Source organism: Motacilla alba, chromosome 13 (genome assembly GCF_015832195.1).
Source record: "Motacilla alba alba isolate MOTALB_02 chromosome 13, Motacilla_alba_V1.0_pri, whole genome shotgun sequence".
Classification (NCBI taxonomy): Eukaryota; Metazoa; Chordata; class Aves; order Passeriformes; family Motacillidae; genus Motacilla; species Motacilla alba.
This window is the reverse complement of record NC_052028.1, coordinates 2,551,498-2,568,902: the sequence shown is the minus strand read 5'-3', so window position 1 is coordinate 2,568,902 and position 17,405 is coordinate 2,551,498. Positions and strand designations below refer to the sequence as shown.

The 17,405-nt window shown below is 52.2% G+C and overlaps 1 protein-coding gene across 1 annotated transcript in view; it reads right to left on the bottom strand.

Moving 5' to 3' along the window:
* Positions 1-5,618: 5,618 nt before the first annotated feature.
* Positions 5,619-17,405, bottom strand: part of LOC119706406 (histidine--tRNA ligase, cytoplasmic) — a 12,339-nt gene continuing 552 nt past the window's right edge. Inside the window, exons 2-13 of the mRNA XM_038150071.1 lie at positions 16,957-17,046; positions 15,229-15,348; positions 14,956-15,051; positions 14,090-14,215; positions 12,003-12,110; positions 10,249-10,347; positions 9,128-9,221; positions 8,863-8,990; positions 8,537-8,779; positions 7,262-7,378; positions 6,755-6,901; positions 5,619-6,120 (exon numbers count right to left, since the gene is read on the bottom strand). Coding sequence (XP_038005999.1) covers positions 6,061-6,120; positions 6,755-6,901; positions 7,262-7,378; positions 8,537-8,779; positions 8,863-8,990; positions 9,128-9,221; positions 10,249-10,347; positions 12,003-12,110; positions 14,090-14,215; positions 14,956-15,051; positions 15,229-15,348; positions 16,957-17,046 — 1,428 coding nt within the window. The 3' untranslated portion in view covers positions 5,619-6,060. The remainder of the gene's footprint in view (positions 6,121-6,754; positions 6,902-7,261; positions 7,379-8,536; positions 8,780-8,862; positions 8,991-9,127; positions 9,222-10,248; positions 10,348-12,002; positions 12,111-14,089; positions 14,216-14,955; positions 15,052-15,228; positions 15,349-16,956; positions 17,047-17,405) is intronic.

Sequence of the window (17,405 nt, the reverse complement as noted above, 5' to 3'; positions counted from 1 at the left end):
CTGTCTCCTGGTAGTGGCTGCTTTTTTGGATACAGTTTTTTTCTTCTGGATCTGTGCAGAGCTAGTCAGATTTCTAACACTCCGTTCAAGCACTGCATCCTTAGGACATTATCAGCCTAGCCCACCCCAACCCACCCCCACAGACAGCAGAGCAGGGGAGGCTCGTGGCTCCCTGTGTTCAGATGTGTCTGAGGAGTCACAGGTCTCACCTTGACTTCTGCTCTCCCCAGACTTCCACCTTCTCCAGTTTCCAGGAGTGAGCTCCCCCCACCAGCACCAAGTTTCTCATGGTGACTGGGAGTGCTCTGGTGCCCTGTGCTGCACGCTGCTCCTTGTCCCTATCTCAACATTTCACTTTCAAAACCACACTCAGCTCATCAGACAGGAGGCAACAACCCCAACACCAACTGTCCCCACTCCTCCTCTGGCTCATCCAAGCCCGCCAAGGGGAAGGCAACTCTCTCCTGGCAGTGTCGTGAAGCTTGAGGGTGATGATGGCCCAGGTGATATTAGACAGAGCCAGGGAGGGGAATTTGGGGATTGTGCAGAGCAGAACCTATGGATTGTATGAAATGGCATATGGGATGTGATGGGAAGGGGAAAGGGAGGGACCAGGGGAGGAAAAAGCATGGGAAGGCAGAAAGAAAAATGTTCTGGTGGCGTGTGGGCAGTGGTAGATACGCTTGCCAGCCTCGGCAGCATGTTCCAGCCCTGCAGGCTGTCCTAGACCCTCGTTAAATCATCTTTCTTCTGTGCAGTGGTTCTCCCTGTTCAGAGCTGCCTGCGTGAGAGTGGGGAACATTCTGGTGGTTCACAAGAGAAAAAGGATAAGGAAAGTGTAAGGATAAGAATAAGGAAAGGCTATACCCAATATACTTTCCAGGGAAAGTATGAGACATCTTGTAATTCTACAACTCATAATTTCTGGTGTTGGCCCTGAAGAGTGAGAGATCTGGGTTTGGTTTGCTTTGCTTTGGGCCTGAAATAGAAGTACAGTGGCAAGTGTCATTTTTGGTGCTGGGTTAGAAACCAAAACTCTTCTTCTGGCCTGAATAATGAAATCCTGGAGAAGGGGAATAAGACTTCTCCTTGTAAAGACTTCTCCTCGTAAAGACTGAATTCGATCTTCCCAGTACAATCACCAGCTAGATCTCTTCACAATACAAGGGGGATCTCTCAGCCCCTCTGACACTTCCCTCAGAAAGAGAAAAACCACGCACATGGCTTCCTTGGACAGTCTGGGCTCTCAGATCTGTCAGCTGCAGATCAAAAGTCTCCTAAAGAGGCCCACTACATGAAAACACTCCACAGCTGCAATCAGATTCAGATCTCAGCAGGTCCAGCTCAGTTTTACCTAAGGTAACCAAATAGGTAACTTGACTCCCAAGCAGATCTTTTGTATATGCCATATTCCCAGGGGATAAACGTACAAGGTTTCTCTCTGCACTGTTGCTGAGACCAAAGACAGAATCCCCCTCAAAGAAAATATCCACTTTCCATCAGGTAATTTTTCTGGTGCATGTCTTCATTCACTCTGGAGGAGGAGGTTTCTGATGTGGCAGATCAATAATTTTCAGGTTATGAAAACCCTTCATAAAGAAATCAAGTGAAATATTAGGTAGCAATTCTACTTTTCCACCACCTTCCTCCCAGCTATTGGAAACCCAAGACCATGCTCTGCAGCCCAGACTCTGTAGTTATCCAATATCCCTGTCCCAACACCCCACCTGGCAGAAAAAACCACAGTTTAAGCTGTTTCTGTGCTTCCACCATCACTTATTCCCACCTCAGTTGTGCAAGTCAAGCAGAGACGAAAGGAAGAGGCCACAAGATGAACAAAGACAGGTCCAAGTCAACCCCCTAAATCTATGGAAACAAGGCTTTGTAAAGCAGAAAAAAAATCCCAGGGTATCACATTTGAAACTGTAACTCCAATAAGCCTTTTTCCCCCTGTTTTACTGCCTGGTTCCTGTAAACAGCACTGATTTGCAGAGCTGCTGAGAGTCCTGGCACTAGGGATTGAATTGGTACATGCAGTTCCATCCCATATCCCACAGAGTTCTCTGGAGCACTGCCTCTTCTCTAAGTTTTTTTAAGAAATGCTGTTAATATCCTCAGATCATTTCACACCTCTCTTATAATTCAGAGTGCAGAACATCCGTATTTTCGGTTTCTCAAGCTGCTTCACACACACTCAGATAACACATTTAAATTTTGCTGTCACCCACTCCTAACTGAGCTCAGGAAGCCTGGGGGTGGGGATCAAGGATCAGGAAGTCGATTCCCTGCCGGTTTGAAGCGCACACCCTGCGACACAAACAATCTGAGGAACCAGTACTTCTCAGAGGAACTCAAAATCAGCAGCTGGAATGCTGAGTGTTAGTGAGAGTGAACGCTGCTCTTGGCTTCGTCCAGTTTCTTGGAGACAGTTCTGATGCTTCCCAGAAGCAGCACCTCAGGCCACCAGGCAGCTTTAGGTCAGTGGAGTCAGCCAGAACTCTGCAGCTCTTTAACCACTGGATCACCAGCGCCAGCTGCCTGCTCATTCACAGGATTCCTTCCAGAGATGTGAAATCACATCAAGAGGTTCCAAGCATATTTCGACAGCTTTAAAGTAAAATCTAAATGACCTCCATTGCAGCAGAACTGCTCTCTTATTAATTAGTTCCAGCACCCAATAGTTATGATGAGTTGAGGTACATGCTGAAAAGCATCACAAGGAAACACATAAACCTTAAGTGGTATAAATTTATGGGGGGAAATGTTGCATCAGCATCAAACTTCAGCTTCAGAAATATCTTTTGTCTTCATTTAAATCAGGTAAGGATTAGTGCCTGGTGTTATTACTTAGCATTTTCAAAAGTACTATTTAATTTTAATTTTACTAAGCTGAAGACTGCAATATGCTTCTGTTCAGCAGTTTATGAAGAGGAAGCTCCACTGGCTTATAGTTAAGGTAAATCACAGATTATCACCTACATTTCTGCATGTTTAGGCATTGGAAACAGCTAATCAGCCCAGTGAGGCAATGTCTGAAATCACTGGACACTTCCATATTTTGTACTGCACTAGGTTTGTTCTTTTTTCTTTGGTTACTACCAGAGCAATCGAACAACAACAAAAAATCTGGGTTTGTTTTCATTTTAATGATGAAAGTAGATGCTTCATTTACTAAAAAGGTTCAATTCACATGTACTACCTGTGCTCCCAGTTTTAACCCTGCTGGAAGCTTTTATTTCAACAGCCCAGTGCTGACATGCACAACCTTTAGAAAAGTCTAACTGCAAACAGAAATGAATGTCTAAAAATGTAATTAAACATTCTAAGTGAAAAAGATCAGCAAAGGTGGTTTTCAATGCTCTTCTTTGCCCTTTTTATCACGCATTAATGTTGAAAAGTACCTCCAAAAATCATTGAGCTCAACCTGTGACCAACCACCACCTTGTCAACCAGACTGGAGCACTGAGTGCTGGGTGCAGTTGTTTTGTGCACAATTACAGAGATGGTGATTTCACCCCTGCCCTGGGCAGCCTGTTCCAGTGCTTATCCATCCTTTCCATGAAAAAATTCTTCCTGATGTCCAACCTGAACCTCCCCTGGTGCAGTTTGAGGCCATTTCCTCTTACCCCGTCCCTTGCTCCCTGGGAGAAGAGTCTGATCTCCACCCTCCTCTCAGGGAGTTGAAGACAGCAAGCAGGTCCCTGAGCCTCATTTTCTCCAATCTGAGCCTGCCCAGCTCCCTCAGCCGCTCCTGAGAGCACTGACACTGCAACTCTTCCCCAGCTCCATTCCTTTCTCTGGACACGCCACAACCCCTCAAAGCCTTTCTTGCCGTGATGGGCTCAGAACTGGATGCAGCACTCGGGTGTGGTCTCACCCAGGACAGAGGGGAAGTCACTGGCCTGGTCCTGCGGGTCACAGTACAGCAGGTACGGCCAGATGCCCGTGGCCTCCTGACCCTCTGGGGCACACTCTGCCTCACGTTCAGCCACTGTGAGCCGGCACTCCCGGGGCCTTTTCCATCAGGGCAGCTTTCCAGCCCCTTTGCGCCGAGCCTGTGCCGTTCCCGTGCACTGCCTCGCCTCGCCTTTCAACCACTCCCTCGCATTGCCTGATGTACCTTGCCCCGCCATCGATTATGGCTCACTTGCCTTCTCCTCCCTACCCCTCCCTTGCCTTGTCCACCACTCCCTTCCCTTCCCTTCCCTTCCCTTCCCTTCCCTTCCCTTCCCTTCCCTTCCCTTCCCTTCCCTTCCCTTCCCTTCCCTTCCCTTCCCTTCCCTTCCCCCGCTGTACCAATCCCTCCCTTGCCAGCCTGTTCCGTGCCTTGTTTATCTGACCCTTCCCGGCCCCGCGGGAAGGGCTCCCGGCCTCGCCGGGCGGTACCCGGCCCCGCGGGAAGGGCTCCCGGCCTCGCCCCCCGGCCCCCGCCCTCCGGCCCCCCTCGGCCTCTCCCCACAGACCCCAAGCCCCGCCCACCCGGGCCGAGGCAGCGCCCGGCCCCGCCAATCGCGGGCCGCCTTTCTCCGCCTCGTCCAATCACCGCCGCCCCTTCAATCCGGCCGCCGTCCCGCCACGCTCAGCCGCGGCCCGGCCCCGCCCCCCCGTTCTCCTGAGGCGCCGCTCCGGGAGGCGGCGGAGCCGCGGCCTCGCTGCGGCAGCCCGCGGCAGGTGCTTCGGGGCCCGGGAAGGGCCGGCGGGGGCTCCCCGATCGGGCCCCGGCTGGGAGCTCTCCCCGGGCAAGGAGGGGATGGCGGGGAGCGGGCGCCATCGGCTCCCGGAGGGGCGGCGGCAGGACCTGAGGGCAGAGCGGAGCTCAGGAAAATGAGCGGGGCGGGAACAGGCGGGCCGGGATTGGCTGAGCCGGGCATGCCCTGTGGCTGTGATTGGCTGAGCCGGGCATGCCCTGTGGCTGTGACTGGCTGGACCAGGCATGCCCTGTGGCTGTGATTGGCTGGGCCGGGCCGCGCTGTGCCGCAGGGCGGTATAAATGCGGTGCCGAGGGCCGCCGCTGTGCTCTCCTGAGCGGAGGTGGAGCCCAAGGCACCCTCGGAGCCCTGCGCGGAGCCCCCATGGGAGCACGGGGCAAGGCAGGGGTGGGCAAGGTCTGACAAAGCAGGCCTTGCATAGCGCTTCCTTGCCTTAATTTTCCTTCCCTTGCCTTGTTCTGCCTCCCTCCTTGTTCTACCGTTTCCTAGCCCTTTCTTAGCTTGCTTTCCCTGCCCCGTTCCTGTCTTGTCCTTTTATGCTCAGAAAAGATGTATTGTTTCTTTATTCATGTCTAACCGTTGTTTGGGGAGCCACAGGTTTAAAAACTGACCTGTTTTGGGGACATCAGGCAAAATGTGTAGCTCAGCAGCGAAGGGGGCTGGGGGGCAGATCCTGAGCCCTGGGGGGTTCAGGAGACTGGGGGCTCTGGGAGGTCACTCACGGAGCCCCCCGTGGCTGTGGGGGCTTGGCTCTGCACCTTGTCACAGGGGTTGGCAGCACCAGAGTATCCAGAGGGAGGAGGAAACATCACGGCTGCAGAAACATCCACAATGACCTTTAAAGTACAGCTTCGGCTTAGCGAGGCAGGTGAGCAAATCACTGCCCCGAGCAGCAAGCAGGGACAGGAGTCACAGCAGGGGACAGACAGATTTATTATGTTTCTGGGAGCAGCGCCATTACATTTTGCTGGGGATAAGGTCACCCCCTGCAGCCAGAGCAGAGAGATGGGCTGGGACGGTTATTCAAAGCGACGGGAACAAGAAGCTGCAGCCAAACCCCTGGGATCTGCTGCCAGCATGGGCTCCATGGGTCGCTGCGGCAGATGTGCGGCCAGCATCTGCCACAGCCGCTTCCACAACATCTTTCCAGCAACATTCTCAAGGGCCAGGCATGGCACAGGAGTCAGTGCAGGCTCTTGGCTCCCACCAGGGAAGGAAGGGCTTAAGACAAGAATAAATACAGCTTTCAAAGTCACCCTGACACCCCACCCACTGCTGCACAGCCTGGTGAAGGCATTTACAGAAGATCTGTTAGCTGGAATCCAGCAAAGGAGCAGAGGCATCCGAAGGGTTAACACTGACTCGTTCGTATCCTGATCTCCTCCACCAGGCTCTCCCTTCGAACACTGACCTACACAAGGGGAGCAGAAAGTTCCATCAATACAACTCCAGCAGCTTGACACGTCACCACAGTCGTGGCCCTGTCTCAGGAGGTCACACCAAGGTGTCACCAGTCCCTCTACAGGGATCAGCTGGGCTGCAGCAGCCACAGAGCTGAACCTGCAAGAGCAGGCACACACCAGCAACCCCAGTAAGCCCTCTCCTGCATAATGGCTTTAAGAATGCTGCTCTCCCCACACTTTCCTATTGGCTCCCACGTTACTGATCTATGCAGTGATCTTAGCCAGTGACCCATGCACTGATACCAGTGCTGCCTGTTTTGGGAATCTGTCCTGAGGGAACAGGCACGGAGCAGCCCTGCAGTTCAGGGCTAACCAAGTTCTGTTAAATCTCACTCATTAGCACCACTGAACCACCCCTCCATGCTCCACGCTCCTGAACTGAGGAGTTCAAGGAGGCCACGTGATAGGAAACTCCCCAGAGCTGGACACCCCAGCACCTCATGACTCCAGGAAGCTGCGTGGGGCAAGGAACTGCAATATGGGGTGTTACAGAACTTGCTGGAAACACCACTGGCTCTGGAGGGCTGGTGTGAGCCGGGCTGAAGGGTCACACAGCCAGCCCCACCGCGCCACAGGCCGTACCTCCTCCCTGGTCGCCACGATCCGCAGCTTGACCACTCCATCCTTGAGCTCCTGCTCACCCACAATGGCGACAAGAGGGATGCCTGTCTCCTCACAGTACTGCAGCTGATTCAGCAGCTTGGGGTTCTTCTTGTACAGCATCTCTGCCTGGGAGAAAGCCAGAGCACAAATCATCAAACTGGGATGTTCCACTGTCCCCTTCCACCAGGCACTGCTGGGCCAGTGTGGTGAGTGTGAGGTTGTGTGGTGGGGACAGGATGGAGTCCTGGAGCCTGGGCACCTGCTTCAACAAGGCCTTGCAGTTATAGGGCTAACCAAGTCCTGCTGCCCAGCCCTTCCTGGAGAGCCCATGATTTGGGACACTGAGAAGAGGAAGGCTCCATTCAGGAAGGCAGTGTCTGCTCCCCACCTGCTCCCTGTAACTCCTTCCCAAAGCAAAGCCAGACCTGGTCCATTCCCAGACAGAGTGACCAGGCAGCTCTCGACTGTGCCATCCCCCAGTGATACCTTGATTCCAGCATCCCACAGTTCAGAGATGAGCTTCAGCCGCTCTTCAAGGAGCTTCTTTTGGGCAGAGGCCACCAGCACCTGTGTCTCCGTTGTCCTGATCTTTTCCTCAGAGGCCTAGAGAGGGAACAGGACCCAGAAGATGCCACAGACACACCAAGACATCTGAGATTCTATGAGCAGGATGGGTCACCACTCAGCTCCAGTGAAATCCAGTGAAGAGGAAGACTGGGCTCAGAGGGATCAACAGCCTTAACTTGGAGTCAGAGAGATCCCACAGATCCCATCCTAGAGCAGAATCAATTTTCCATTATGTGTGCTTAACACAGCCTCCCTCCAGTTTCTCCACACCCAAGGGCCTCCTAAGTATCTGCTCCAAATAGCTCAGAAGCAACACACCCTGGAGAAGATGGACACAGGCAGCTGCCTGCTCTACAGCTGAGGTTCTAACTATGGGTTAAACAGCAGCAAGCTGAATGCTCCACCAGCCCCTGTGGCAGATGTTGGATACTCCATGTGGCATTTCCCTGCTGCCTTGCTGAAGGGAGAAGCCTTTAAAAGGTCACCTGCAAAGGAACAAACCTGGCCAGGACTGGAGGTGGTGGGGGAGGAATTCAGTTTCTATTCAGAAATTCCAGTTGTGTCTGGCTGCCAAGAGAGAACTAACACCAGACTTCTGGGGGAGGGGAACACATAGCCCATTTTGGGAGCTTACAAAGACCTATCTAACAGCCATTGATTGGGATGAGAAACAGTACAACTCTGAGGAGAGGGAAGAGGAAAAAGCTATGTGGAAACCCCTAGAGGCACTGCAGTTGCTGCCCGGGAACATGTGATAACCTGTCTCGTCTCTGGAGTGCCACAGGCAGGACAAATACATGTGTGAGGACAGGACAAATACATGTGTGAGGCTGCTGCCTCCCTTGCAGAACAATGCTACCTCACCAAGGAGGATGCGGGCTCACGTGGATGCCTCATGCAGTGGGGAACACTAAGGTACCTGCCCCTGCTGAGGATTAAAGCTCCCCCACCAGCTGCAGCTGGAGAAGCCGTGTCTGAGGGCTGTGGAAAGAAGGATCCTGTCTTCAGTGGGAACCACAGACACCATCCACCAGGCCAGGGAGAGTTGGAGGTTATATCCTGGTTCTGACTCCTGGTGCAGAGCAGAGCAGAGGCCTGGCTGGCTTCTCCAAAGGCTGGGGCAAGGAACACTCACTTCAGCACCTGCTGGAGTGGGGGATCAACCATGCTTAGCTGAGCACCACAGGCACCTACCTCCAGCCTCTGTTCCAGGATGGAGAAGATGCGCTCGATGCCAATGCTGACCCCCACACAGGGCACCTTGCGGCCCTTGGCATCAAACATGCCCACCAGCCCGTCATAGCGGCCGCCTCCAGCCACGCTGCCAACGCTGACCGCCTCCTCCACGTGCTCGTTCTCCTGCTGCAGCAGCACAGCCTCAAAGATCACCCCCGTGTAATAGTCCAGGCCCCGCGCCAGGCTCAGGTCGAAGGAGATCTGCAGGGCACGAGGGCGGCCCCGTCACCGCCTGCTCGGGGCCCAGCCGGGCAGCACCCCCTCCTGCCCCCACACCTCCTCACCTTCCCTGTGATGCCAAACAGGGTCAGGTACTCAAACAGCAGCTTCATGTCCCCCAGCCCTTCCTTGGCCACCTTGTTCTGGGATAGCTTTGGGTCCTGGAGAAGCCGCTCGATCAGCTCCAGCCCACCTGTGGGGACCAGCCGTGCCTCAGCTGTGCCCGGGCAGCAGCACCCGGCACCGTGGCCCCGGCCAGCCGGGGCTGTGCCCTGCACCTTCCGTCCCCAGCCCAGAACAAGGCCAAGGGCATCAGCCCGTGGTGCTCACCGTGGAGCTGGACATACTCCCCAATGCGATCCGCAGCCTCGGGAGAGAGCCCCTTCTCTCCCACCATCTCACTCCTCACTTCTTCCCACGACACCTGTGAGGGGAGAGAAGGGCATCTGCCACTGCACCAGGGACACAGGCCCTCCTCTGCATGGCAGAATCCCATAATCATGGTTAGAAGGTGCACGAGAGAAGCAGCAGCTCTCAGAGCACAGTCATGTGTGCATAACTCAACTTCTTGTACCTCTGCACAGCCTGTTTGTATCCCAACCCTATGAAAATATCTTTAGTTTCATCTCTGGCTAGAATCAAATATCAGCACTGTATAACCACCAAGTCTGAGACCCATCTTGCTGCTGTGGATTCCCTGGTTAGGTACTTAGTCGTAAACACCACTCAGGAAAGTGTTGCTGGCCATGGAATCACTTGGAAAGGTGAGAAGTATTGCTTGGGTAATGGAAAAAACCCGATGGAAGCACAATATGCTGCCATCTTCCCACTGACCACGAGTCAGAGAACCAGAGTCTAGATCACATCCAGCTGCACTGAGATAAGTCACAAGGAAATGATCCCATCAGAAGGAAGCCCAGTGCTCCTTTCCCACATGTACACAGCCCCAAACCCCAAACTTTGGTCATGCCTCTGCAACGGATCTCTGCTAACAGGGCTGTGAGTGAGACCTCCTCCAGTTGCCTTCATTTGATCATCTGACAAATCCCCCACAGGAAAAGGCAGTTCATCCTTCAACCAAGAACCATGACCACATGTGATGAGACACGAGCTGTTTTAACATGCCCTAGCCTAATTTGGTGCAGGTTTTCATCAGCCTGGTTCACAAACAGCAACACCTTCAGCAGGTGAAGATTTGGGATATTGAACCTCCTATGTGAAGAGCATTTTCCCCTCCCACCTTTCCTTTTATCAGGACCTCACGGGATAGTGGGTAACAAAACAGAGGATCCACTCTTCTATGTGAATGCTATGCCCTGCATGTATCTCCTCCAGGGAAAGCTGGGAACAACTCGATGCTTATCAGCACTTTCCAGCCAATTCTCACGGACCATGGCTCATTCACTGAGACCCCAGCAGCAGCAGGTGCAGCCTGGGGCTCCAGCCCATACCTTATCCAGCTTGTCAACGCTGGAGCAGATGGTTCGGAATTTGCTGTCCGGGACCCCACACACTGCGAACATCCCATCAAGGATGCGCCGGTCGTTGACCTGGGGGAGAGGGAGCAGCACATCAGCAATTAGGAACTCAAGCAGCTGCTTCAGCCATGTCCTGCTTCATTCCCCTGTAGTTTTAACCACGGAAGAGAATACAGGAGATGTATGTGAAGGGGTATTTTGCCATTTGTAATTTTTTTTCCCATTCTCTGGAAGCTTCCCAGAGCAGAGCAAATAGCACAGCTGACATCTACCAAGCCTGGGCAGAGCCATCACACTTCCATCTAGAGCCACACACACCTCCACTCAGAGAAAAAAAACCAAACATCAGGGCCTATGAGTCCCCTCACGTGGACATGTAAAAACAGCTCAGGAACAGACCACAGCCAAGGAGATGACTTCAGAGTACTACCTTACACTATCAACCTAAAAGAAAAGGGACATCTGATTATATTAAATCCTCAATGAGGATTTATTTTTTTAATGACAGTATAGTGAATTCTATAGTTTAATTATGCTCTGTAAGAGCACATCATTAAGGCCAAAGACTCAGCTGGATTCAACATTTCCATGGGTAGTGAGAATGTCTACAATTATTTAGGGTCAAAGAAACTGCACAGGAATTTGGAATCCTCCAGCAACAACCTGAACCAAAAAGTGCCTTGTGGGAGACAAGAATAACCACAGGCACGTTATTCTGTTGCTCCCCACTGCAGGAGTGTCTCCATTCCCAAAGGCACCACTTCCACCACTGCCCGAACACCCAGCTCCTTTATCTCACCCCAGACAGGTTCAAGGGGAAGTACCTGGTCCCTGCTCCATGGGGCTGCAACAGGAACACAACATCCAGCCTGCAGTGCCCAGGAATGGCCCAGCTCCAGGTCCCTCATGGATGCCACTGCCCTCCTGTGCATCCAGCACTCCTACCCACTGCTCCACTGCACCTGTGCAGCCTTCCCATCCTGCCTCACCTACACATCGAGCACCATCTGCTGCCACCCCAAGGGAACAGAGGTGTCTGGAAGCAAATAGCGAGCTCAGCCTGCAGCAGGGCACAACTCCTGCTCCACAAAATGCTTCAGCTCCAAAAAGGACTTGGTGGAAAGGCAGAAATCTGCAGGCAACACCACACACTGAGCAGATGCCCCTGCTGGGATAAGGGCAGGAATCCTGGACCAGAGCCTGTTTTACTGCAGGCAGTGAATGTGACAATCACCTGCTTAGATAGATATCAGGAAGAAATTTATTATAATAGGGGTGTTGAGGCCCTGGCACAGGTTGTCCAGAGAAGCTGTGACTGCCCCACTCCTGCAAGTGTTCAGGACCAGGCTGGACAGGGCTTAGAGCAACCTAGTCTAGTGGAAGGTGCCTCTGCCCACGGCAGGGTAACGGAACTGGATTTAAGGCTCTTCCAACGCAGACCATTCTATCACTGTAGCTGGCTGCTGGAATTTTGCAAGGACTGTGGTTAGTTCTGGAGAGAACACTGTCAGCTGCAGCCTCAGGAAAACTCCTGTCACTCCCAGCTCAAAGCAAATCCAAGTGGATGTCCTATCTTTAACGCAAGGGGAAGCACATTTGCTTCCAGGCAGAGAGGAGGGACAAACTTCTGGGTCAGGCCTTAGAGAGGGAGCAGGTGCTACTGGGTAAAACCACAGAACAACGACCACTGCTTCCCACCGTGGCACACAGAACCCACCCAGTCTCACCTTGATGACAAAGTCCCCGAGCTGCAGGTCACTCAGGATCTCGTGCACGATCTTCAGGCACTCGGCATCGGGAATCATCGGGTCAAACTGCCCGGCGATGTCAAAGTCCTGGGGGCACAGGAACAGGCAGTGAGCAATTCAGCACCACAGCACGGCTGCAGGAAAACAGCTTCAACTGCTGGTAACAGCACCTTGTATGCAAAACCCTACATAACTGGGATCTCAGGCAGCGCTATCCCTTAGAGAGTCAACCCAGAAGGGACAGGATGTGGGTTAGGATCTCCACCATGGAAGGCAGCAGTGCTCTCATGTCCACTGCATTTCAAAGAGTCTGTACACTGTGATCTGCTTCCCTGACCCAGCAGTTGCTGCAGTGACACTCTGACACAGATCCTCAAAAAACAACAAAAAGGAGGAGCAGCAGTAAATAAATAGAACAAAGGAACCAGAAAGAAGAGGGAAAATTACTTCTCATTTGCTATGACCTAAATGCCAGATGCTTCACCTTGATTCTTAGGGTGTATTTTTAATACGCATGCCAACCAAGTTAATGATGAGGGAAGGCAAGAGAAGCAAAACCAGAGTTTCAACTGCTAAGACAGAAAATGGAATCAGGAACCCTGAGTGGTCCCCAACAGAGATCACCACAGGAACTAGCACATAGAAGAACCAAAGCCCACATCAAGATGCTTCAATAGGCTCGTCTCCCATGATTGGAAACAACATCAGTGTTCAGAGAGAAATGAAACACAGAAGTAGCAAGAGAGCCCCTCTCCAATTCCTGTTTAGGAATCCTCAATGCAAAGTCTTTAGTGAGATTTGGGGTTCAAGAATAATTTTCATTATGTGGATATATTTCAAGAGGGCTTCACAAAGCTCTCAAAATAAACTGGGGCATTCGTGGAAGAGATGGGATCACACAGTTAATTCCTGATCAGCTGAGTGCAAAAAGGGCTGATGCAATCCCTGGGAAAGTTGGGTGAGGAAGTACAGGAAGTCTACAGGAAGTCAGGAAAGTGCTGATATCGCTGTAGATGGCACAGATGAAATGGCACTGAAAAAAAACCAGGGACTGGTGAATTATATTGAAGAAAACCTGTAGGAAAAGGTCCTAGGCTGAGAAAAGGATGAAAACATATCCAAGGAGAGAAGGAAACAAAGGTAACAGAGCTTGATTTACGTGGTCTAAGGAGGGGAAGATTTCTCTAAACATTTCCCAAATGTTTACCTGGGAAAGGGGAAGAATACATATCAAGGGATGATAGCTAGTATTTTAAGAGCTGAACTCTTTAAATGAGAGGAAGGAAACAATCAGGTACAAATAAATTTAGCCTGGATATTAGAAGACCATTTCTAGCTATCCTAGGAGTGAGATCTTGGGGTAGATGAGACAGGAGGCAATGACCCCAAGTCATCTAGAAACAGGAATCACCAAGCCAAAGCTGGAAGGTATTCCCAGGGGTTATATAATGAAGTAGGAATATTCTCAAACAAAAGAAATTGTTTGCACTATGAGTCCCTGGGGACCGTGTCTGTAGAACAGAGCAAAGCTGTTCCTTAGGGCTACCATGAGAAAGCCATGAAGGAAATTGCTTTGTTACTTGTTCTGTAATTTGGCCTCTGGGTTTTACCTTCCTTTGAAGTTAAAGTTGACTAAACATGGAAGGGAAGTAGCGTAAGCTACTGCCTTGCCTGGTCGGAATGTCCTGCTAACACACCCAGAGCTGAACTGTTGCCAGATTTGGGAGGAGAAGGAAATTCTTCCCCACCACCCATCCAGCAAGCACTGTGGGATGGAGCAAGGAGCTGCCCTCCCATACAGTGCAAAGGAGGTGACACCTGGGGGCTCTATGACAAAGCTCCACACCACGCCAGCACCATGTCACAGCTGTCACACTCACTCTCCCACTCTCCAGTTGTTTTTCACGCTCATAAGGACACCCTAAGGAGGTTAGTGGATCCTTCAGAGCTTTCCACAGCCACAGGGAAGGGAAACTCAGCTGTTACTTTGACAGTGCTATGTGTCCACAGGTGCTGCCCAGCCCACAGGCTGTCCCAGCAGTGTCCCTGCCCACAGCCAAACTCACACACTGGTAGAACTCGCGGTAGCGGCCCCTGGTCATGGCCGGGTTGTCCCTCCTGTACACCTTGGCAATGTGGTAGCGCTTGATGTTGGTGATCTTGTTCATGGCCAGGTAGCGAGCAAAGGGCACCTGAGACAGAGTTAAGGATGGACACAAGAAGGGATCATCCCCCCGGTTATCAGTCACAGGCAGCACTGGGGGAGAGGCACTCACTGCCTCCCACCCAGCACCCCGGGGGCAAAGGACTGCTAAGAGACAGCTGCACCTATCCCAGCTTCCCAGGGTCTCCACACATGCTGCCTCCAAGTGTCCCTTCAGGATTCTTCCAGCAGCACCTTGGGCTGGATCTCAGTCTCACGTGGGCTGGGTACTGCAGCAGCGTGCTCTGGGAACCCTGTCTGGGAGAAACCACACTCATACAGATCTTCTGTACTTCCACACACATGGGGCATGAAGCTGTGACAGGGGAGGGTCAGGCTGGATGTCAGCAAAAGGTTCTTCCCCCAGAGGGTTGTTGGGCACGAGCACAGGCTCCCCAAGGAAGTGGTGGTGGCACCAGACCTGAGAGAGCTCAAGGAGCATTTGGAAAACGCTCTCAGGCACTTGGGTGGAGTGTCCTGTGCAGGGTCAGGAGCTGGATTAATGATCCTTGGGGTCATTTCCAACTCAGGATATTCCATGATTCTAAGCATTCCTTCACCAAACAGAAGCAATGCAGAGTAAATAACCAAGCAAGGGCTCTGCACCACTGAACCACACTGCCTGCTCATGCTCTCCCTGTCAGTCTGGGGTCCCTCCTCCCCCTCAGGACAGTGCTACCCCAAAAGGAGGGCTGCCAAGGCCCCTCAGCACCAGCTGTGGCAGGATACTGTCAGGTCGTAGCGTAGGGACAGCAGCTCTCCTCCCTGATCCTTTAGATCATAGATGAGCTTCGAGTCTTCGCCGTATTTCCCTGTCAGTGTCTCCTACAACAAAACAACACACGAACAAACAGCATCTTCAGTGACAGGGATCAGCCCTAGAGCACACAGAAAACAAGGAGAAAAAGGAAGAATGCCTAGGAACAGAAGGAAACTCAACCCTCAGCACTCGGAGCTGCAGGATCCTCAGCAGCTCAGCCAACCTGCTGTGTCCTCACCCACCTTCAGCTCGAACACCGGCGTGTCGATGACTTCGGCCCCGTGGCGCTTGAAGCAGGAGATGATGGCTTTGAAGGCCCTCTCACGGATGGCCATTTCCTTGGGGCCAAAATCCCGCGTGCCCTGGGATGAGGGAACAAAAGGAGCAAAGGACACTTTGGGTTAGAGGCGTGACACGAGAAAGATGCTGCCATCCTGCTAACAAAGCCAGAGAGACCAGGTCCAGACACCAGATATTGTTAAACAGCACTAAAAACGTTGGAAAACATCAGGACACAGCTCAGACAGAGTCTGCCATGGTCTGCAGAGTGAAACCTAAGTCCAGAGTTTCACAGTACAGGAAACAAACAGGATAAAACAGATCCAGCAGTGAGAGTTCAGTGCTTTCGAGCCTGACAGCGCAACCAGGACCTGTCCTCAGCCCTGATGCAGACCTGTTAGCCAGACCCCTGCCCAGTGAGCCACCCCAAAGGTGGAAACAGAGGACAGACATGCTCTGAAACTGTGCAACAGCCATCAGCTCTGCAATTTCCAAACAGAGAAAAATCATCTTTCAAAATGCAACACCAGTGAAATGTCCGTCTACAATTCACAGGGCCACGCACCATTTCCATTTCTCTGGTGTCAAGGATCACTGAATTATTTCAATGACCATCTTTATGCTCTCAGTAACATTAAAAACCATCCAACTTCCACTTTATAAAACCACTTAGGCAAGAGGAAGCATCCCCACCCACAGATCACTCAGGTGGCCTTCAGCTGCCATTGACAAGCCTGAGATGGGCTGGAAACTCAGCTGAGTTTCCCTGGGACTCAACAGGGCTGCAAAATCCCCTTCTCCACACTTTTAAACAATGAAATACCCTTCCACTTTCCAGGCATCACACCACAATTACATTCCAACAAAACATATCATAAAGGAAATGGACAAAGGGACAGTTTTGAGACTTTTAAACACTGGGAATAAATTCTTCCCTGTGAGGTTGCCCAGAGCAGCTGCGGCTGCCCCATCCCTAGAAGTGTCCCAGGTCAGGCTGGATGGGGCTTGGAGCAACCTGGGATAGTGGAAGGTGTCCCTACCATGGCAGGAAGTGGAACAAGATGTGCTTTAAGGTCCTTCCAACCCAAACCACTCCATGTGTCTATGATTTCCCATGTCAGTGGCATCACCACAGCCTGGCTTGTTTGTGAACAGATTCATAACTGTCCCCACATCACAGCGTGGAAGCAGGCAGTCTCTGATCAACTGCCAGTGAGATGAAACATTCAGGTTACAAAGTATTTCACCAGACATTGCACTATGCACAGGCCTGGAGGTGAAAAACTACTTGTAAAGGAAGGGTCCTCCCACAAGAGGACACAGAAATCCCAGCAGCTGGCCAGACCTGTTCAGTAAATGAGCCCCTCAGACCAAGGATAGATATGAGCCCTCTCACACTGGGCAGCTACAATAAAGCTTGATCAGAAGGGAATTTCCTGACCACACCAGCAGTGGTTGGAATGTCAGAGAAGCACCCAGAAGCCTCTAAGGTGGTGACTATCTGGGCTGAATACTGTCAGGGAGTGTTTTCATCCCTCTTCCCCCTTGCTGCTAAAAGTGAAAGTGAAAACAGAAATGTAACAAAGACAGGTGTGGCCATGCCGGACTTTGGCTCACAGATGTGTGGAGGGTGCTGGCTGCGTGTCTGGGGGAGGACATGCACACAGAGGGGCATGGGAGAGGGGTGTTACCTTCGGGGTCTTCAGCACAAACTTGTGTTTCCCCTCATCTGTCCCCAGCTGCGCCTTCATCTCGAGCAGCTTTGCCACTTCCTTTGCAATCTGGGGACGGAGAAGGAGGGAGCTGGGGATAAGACCACCCACCAGCCCAGCCCACTGCCTTCCCCAGTACCTTCAACCTCAGCATCCCCAGCGCACCTGGACTCCACAACCTCAATACACCCACTATTCCCAGCTTCTCAGCAACCAGAGGGACGCTCCCTGCTCCTGTCCGGCACTTCCCACTTTTCATACAAGCACCCCTATCTCAGCGACGCAAACACCCCCACCGTTCCCTGACTCCCACGACCTCCATTACCACCCACAGCTATCTCCCCACCACCAGCAGCTCCCGCTACACGCACCAGCATTAGCTGTTTCCAGCATCCTCCTCCCAATCCTAACCCTCGCAAGCATCCTTC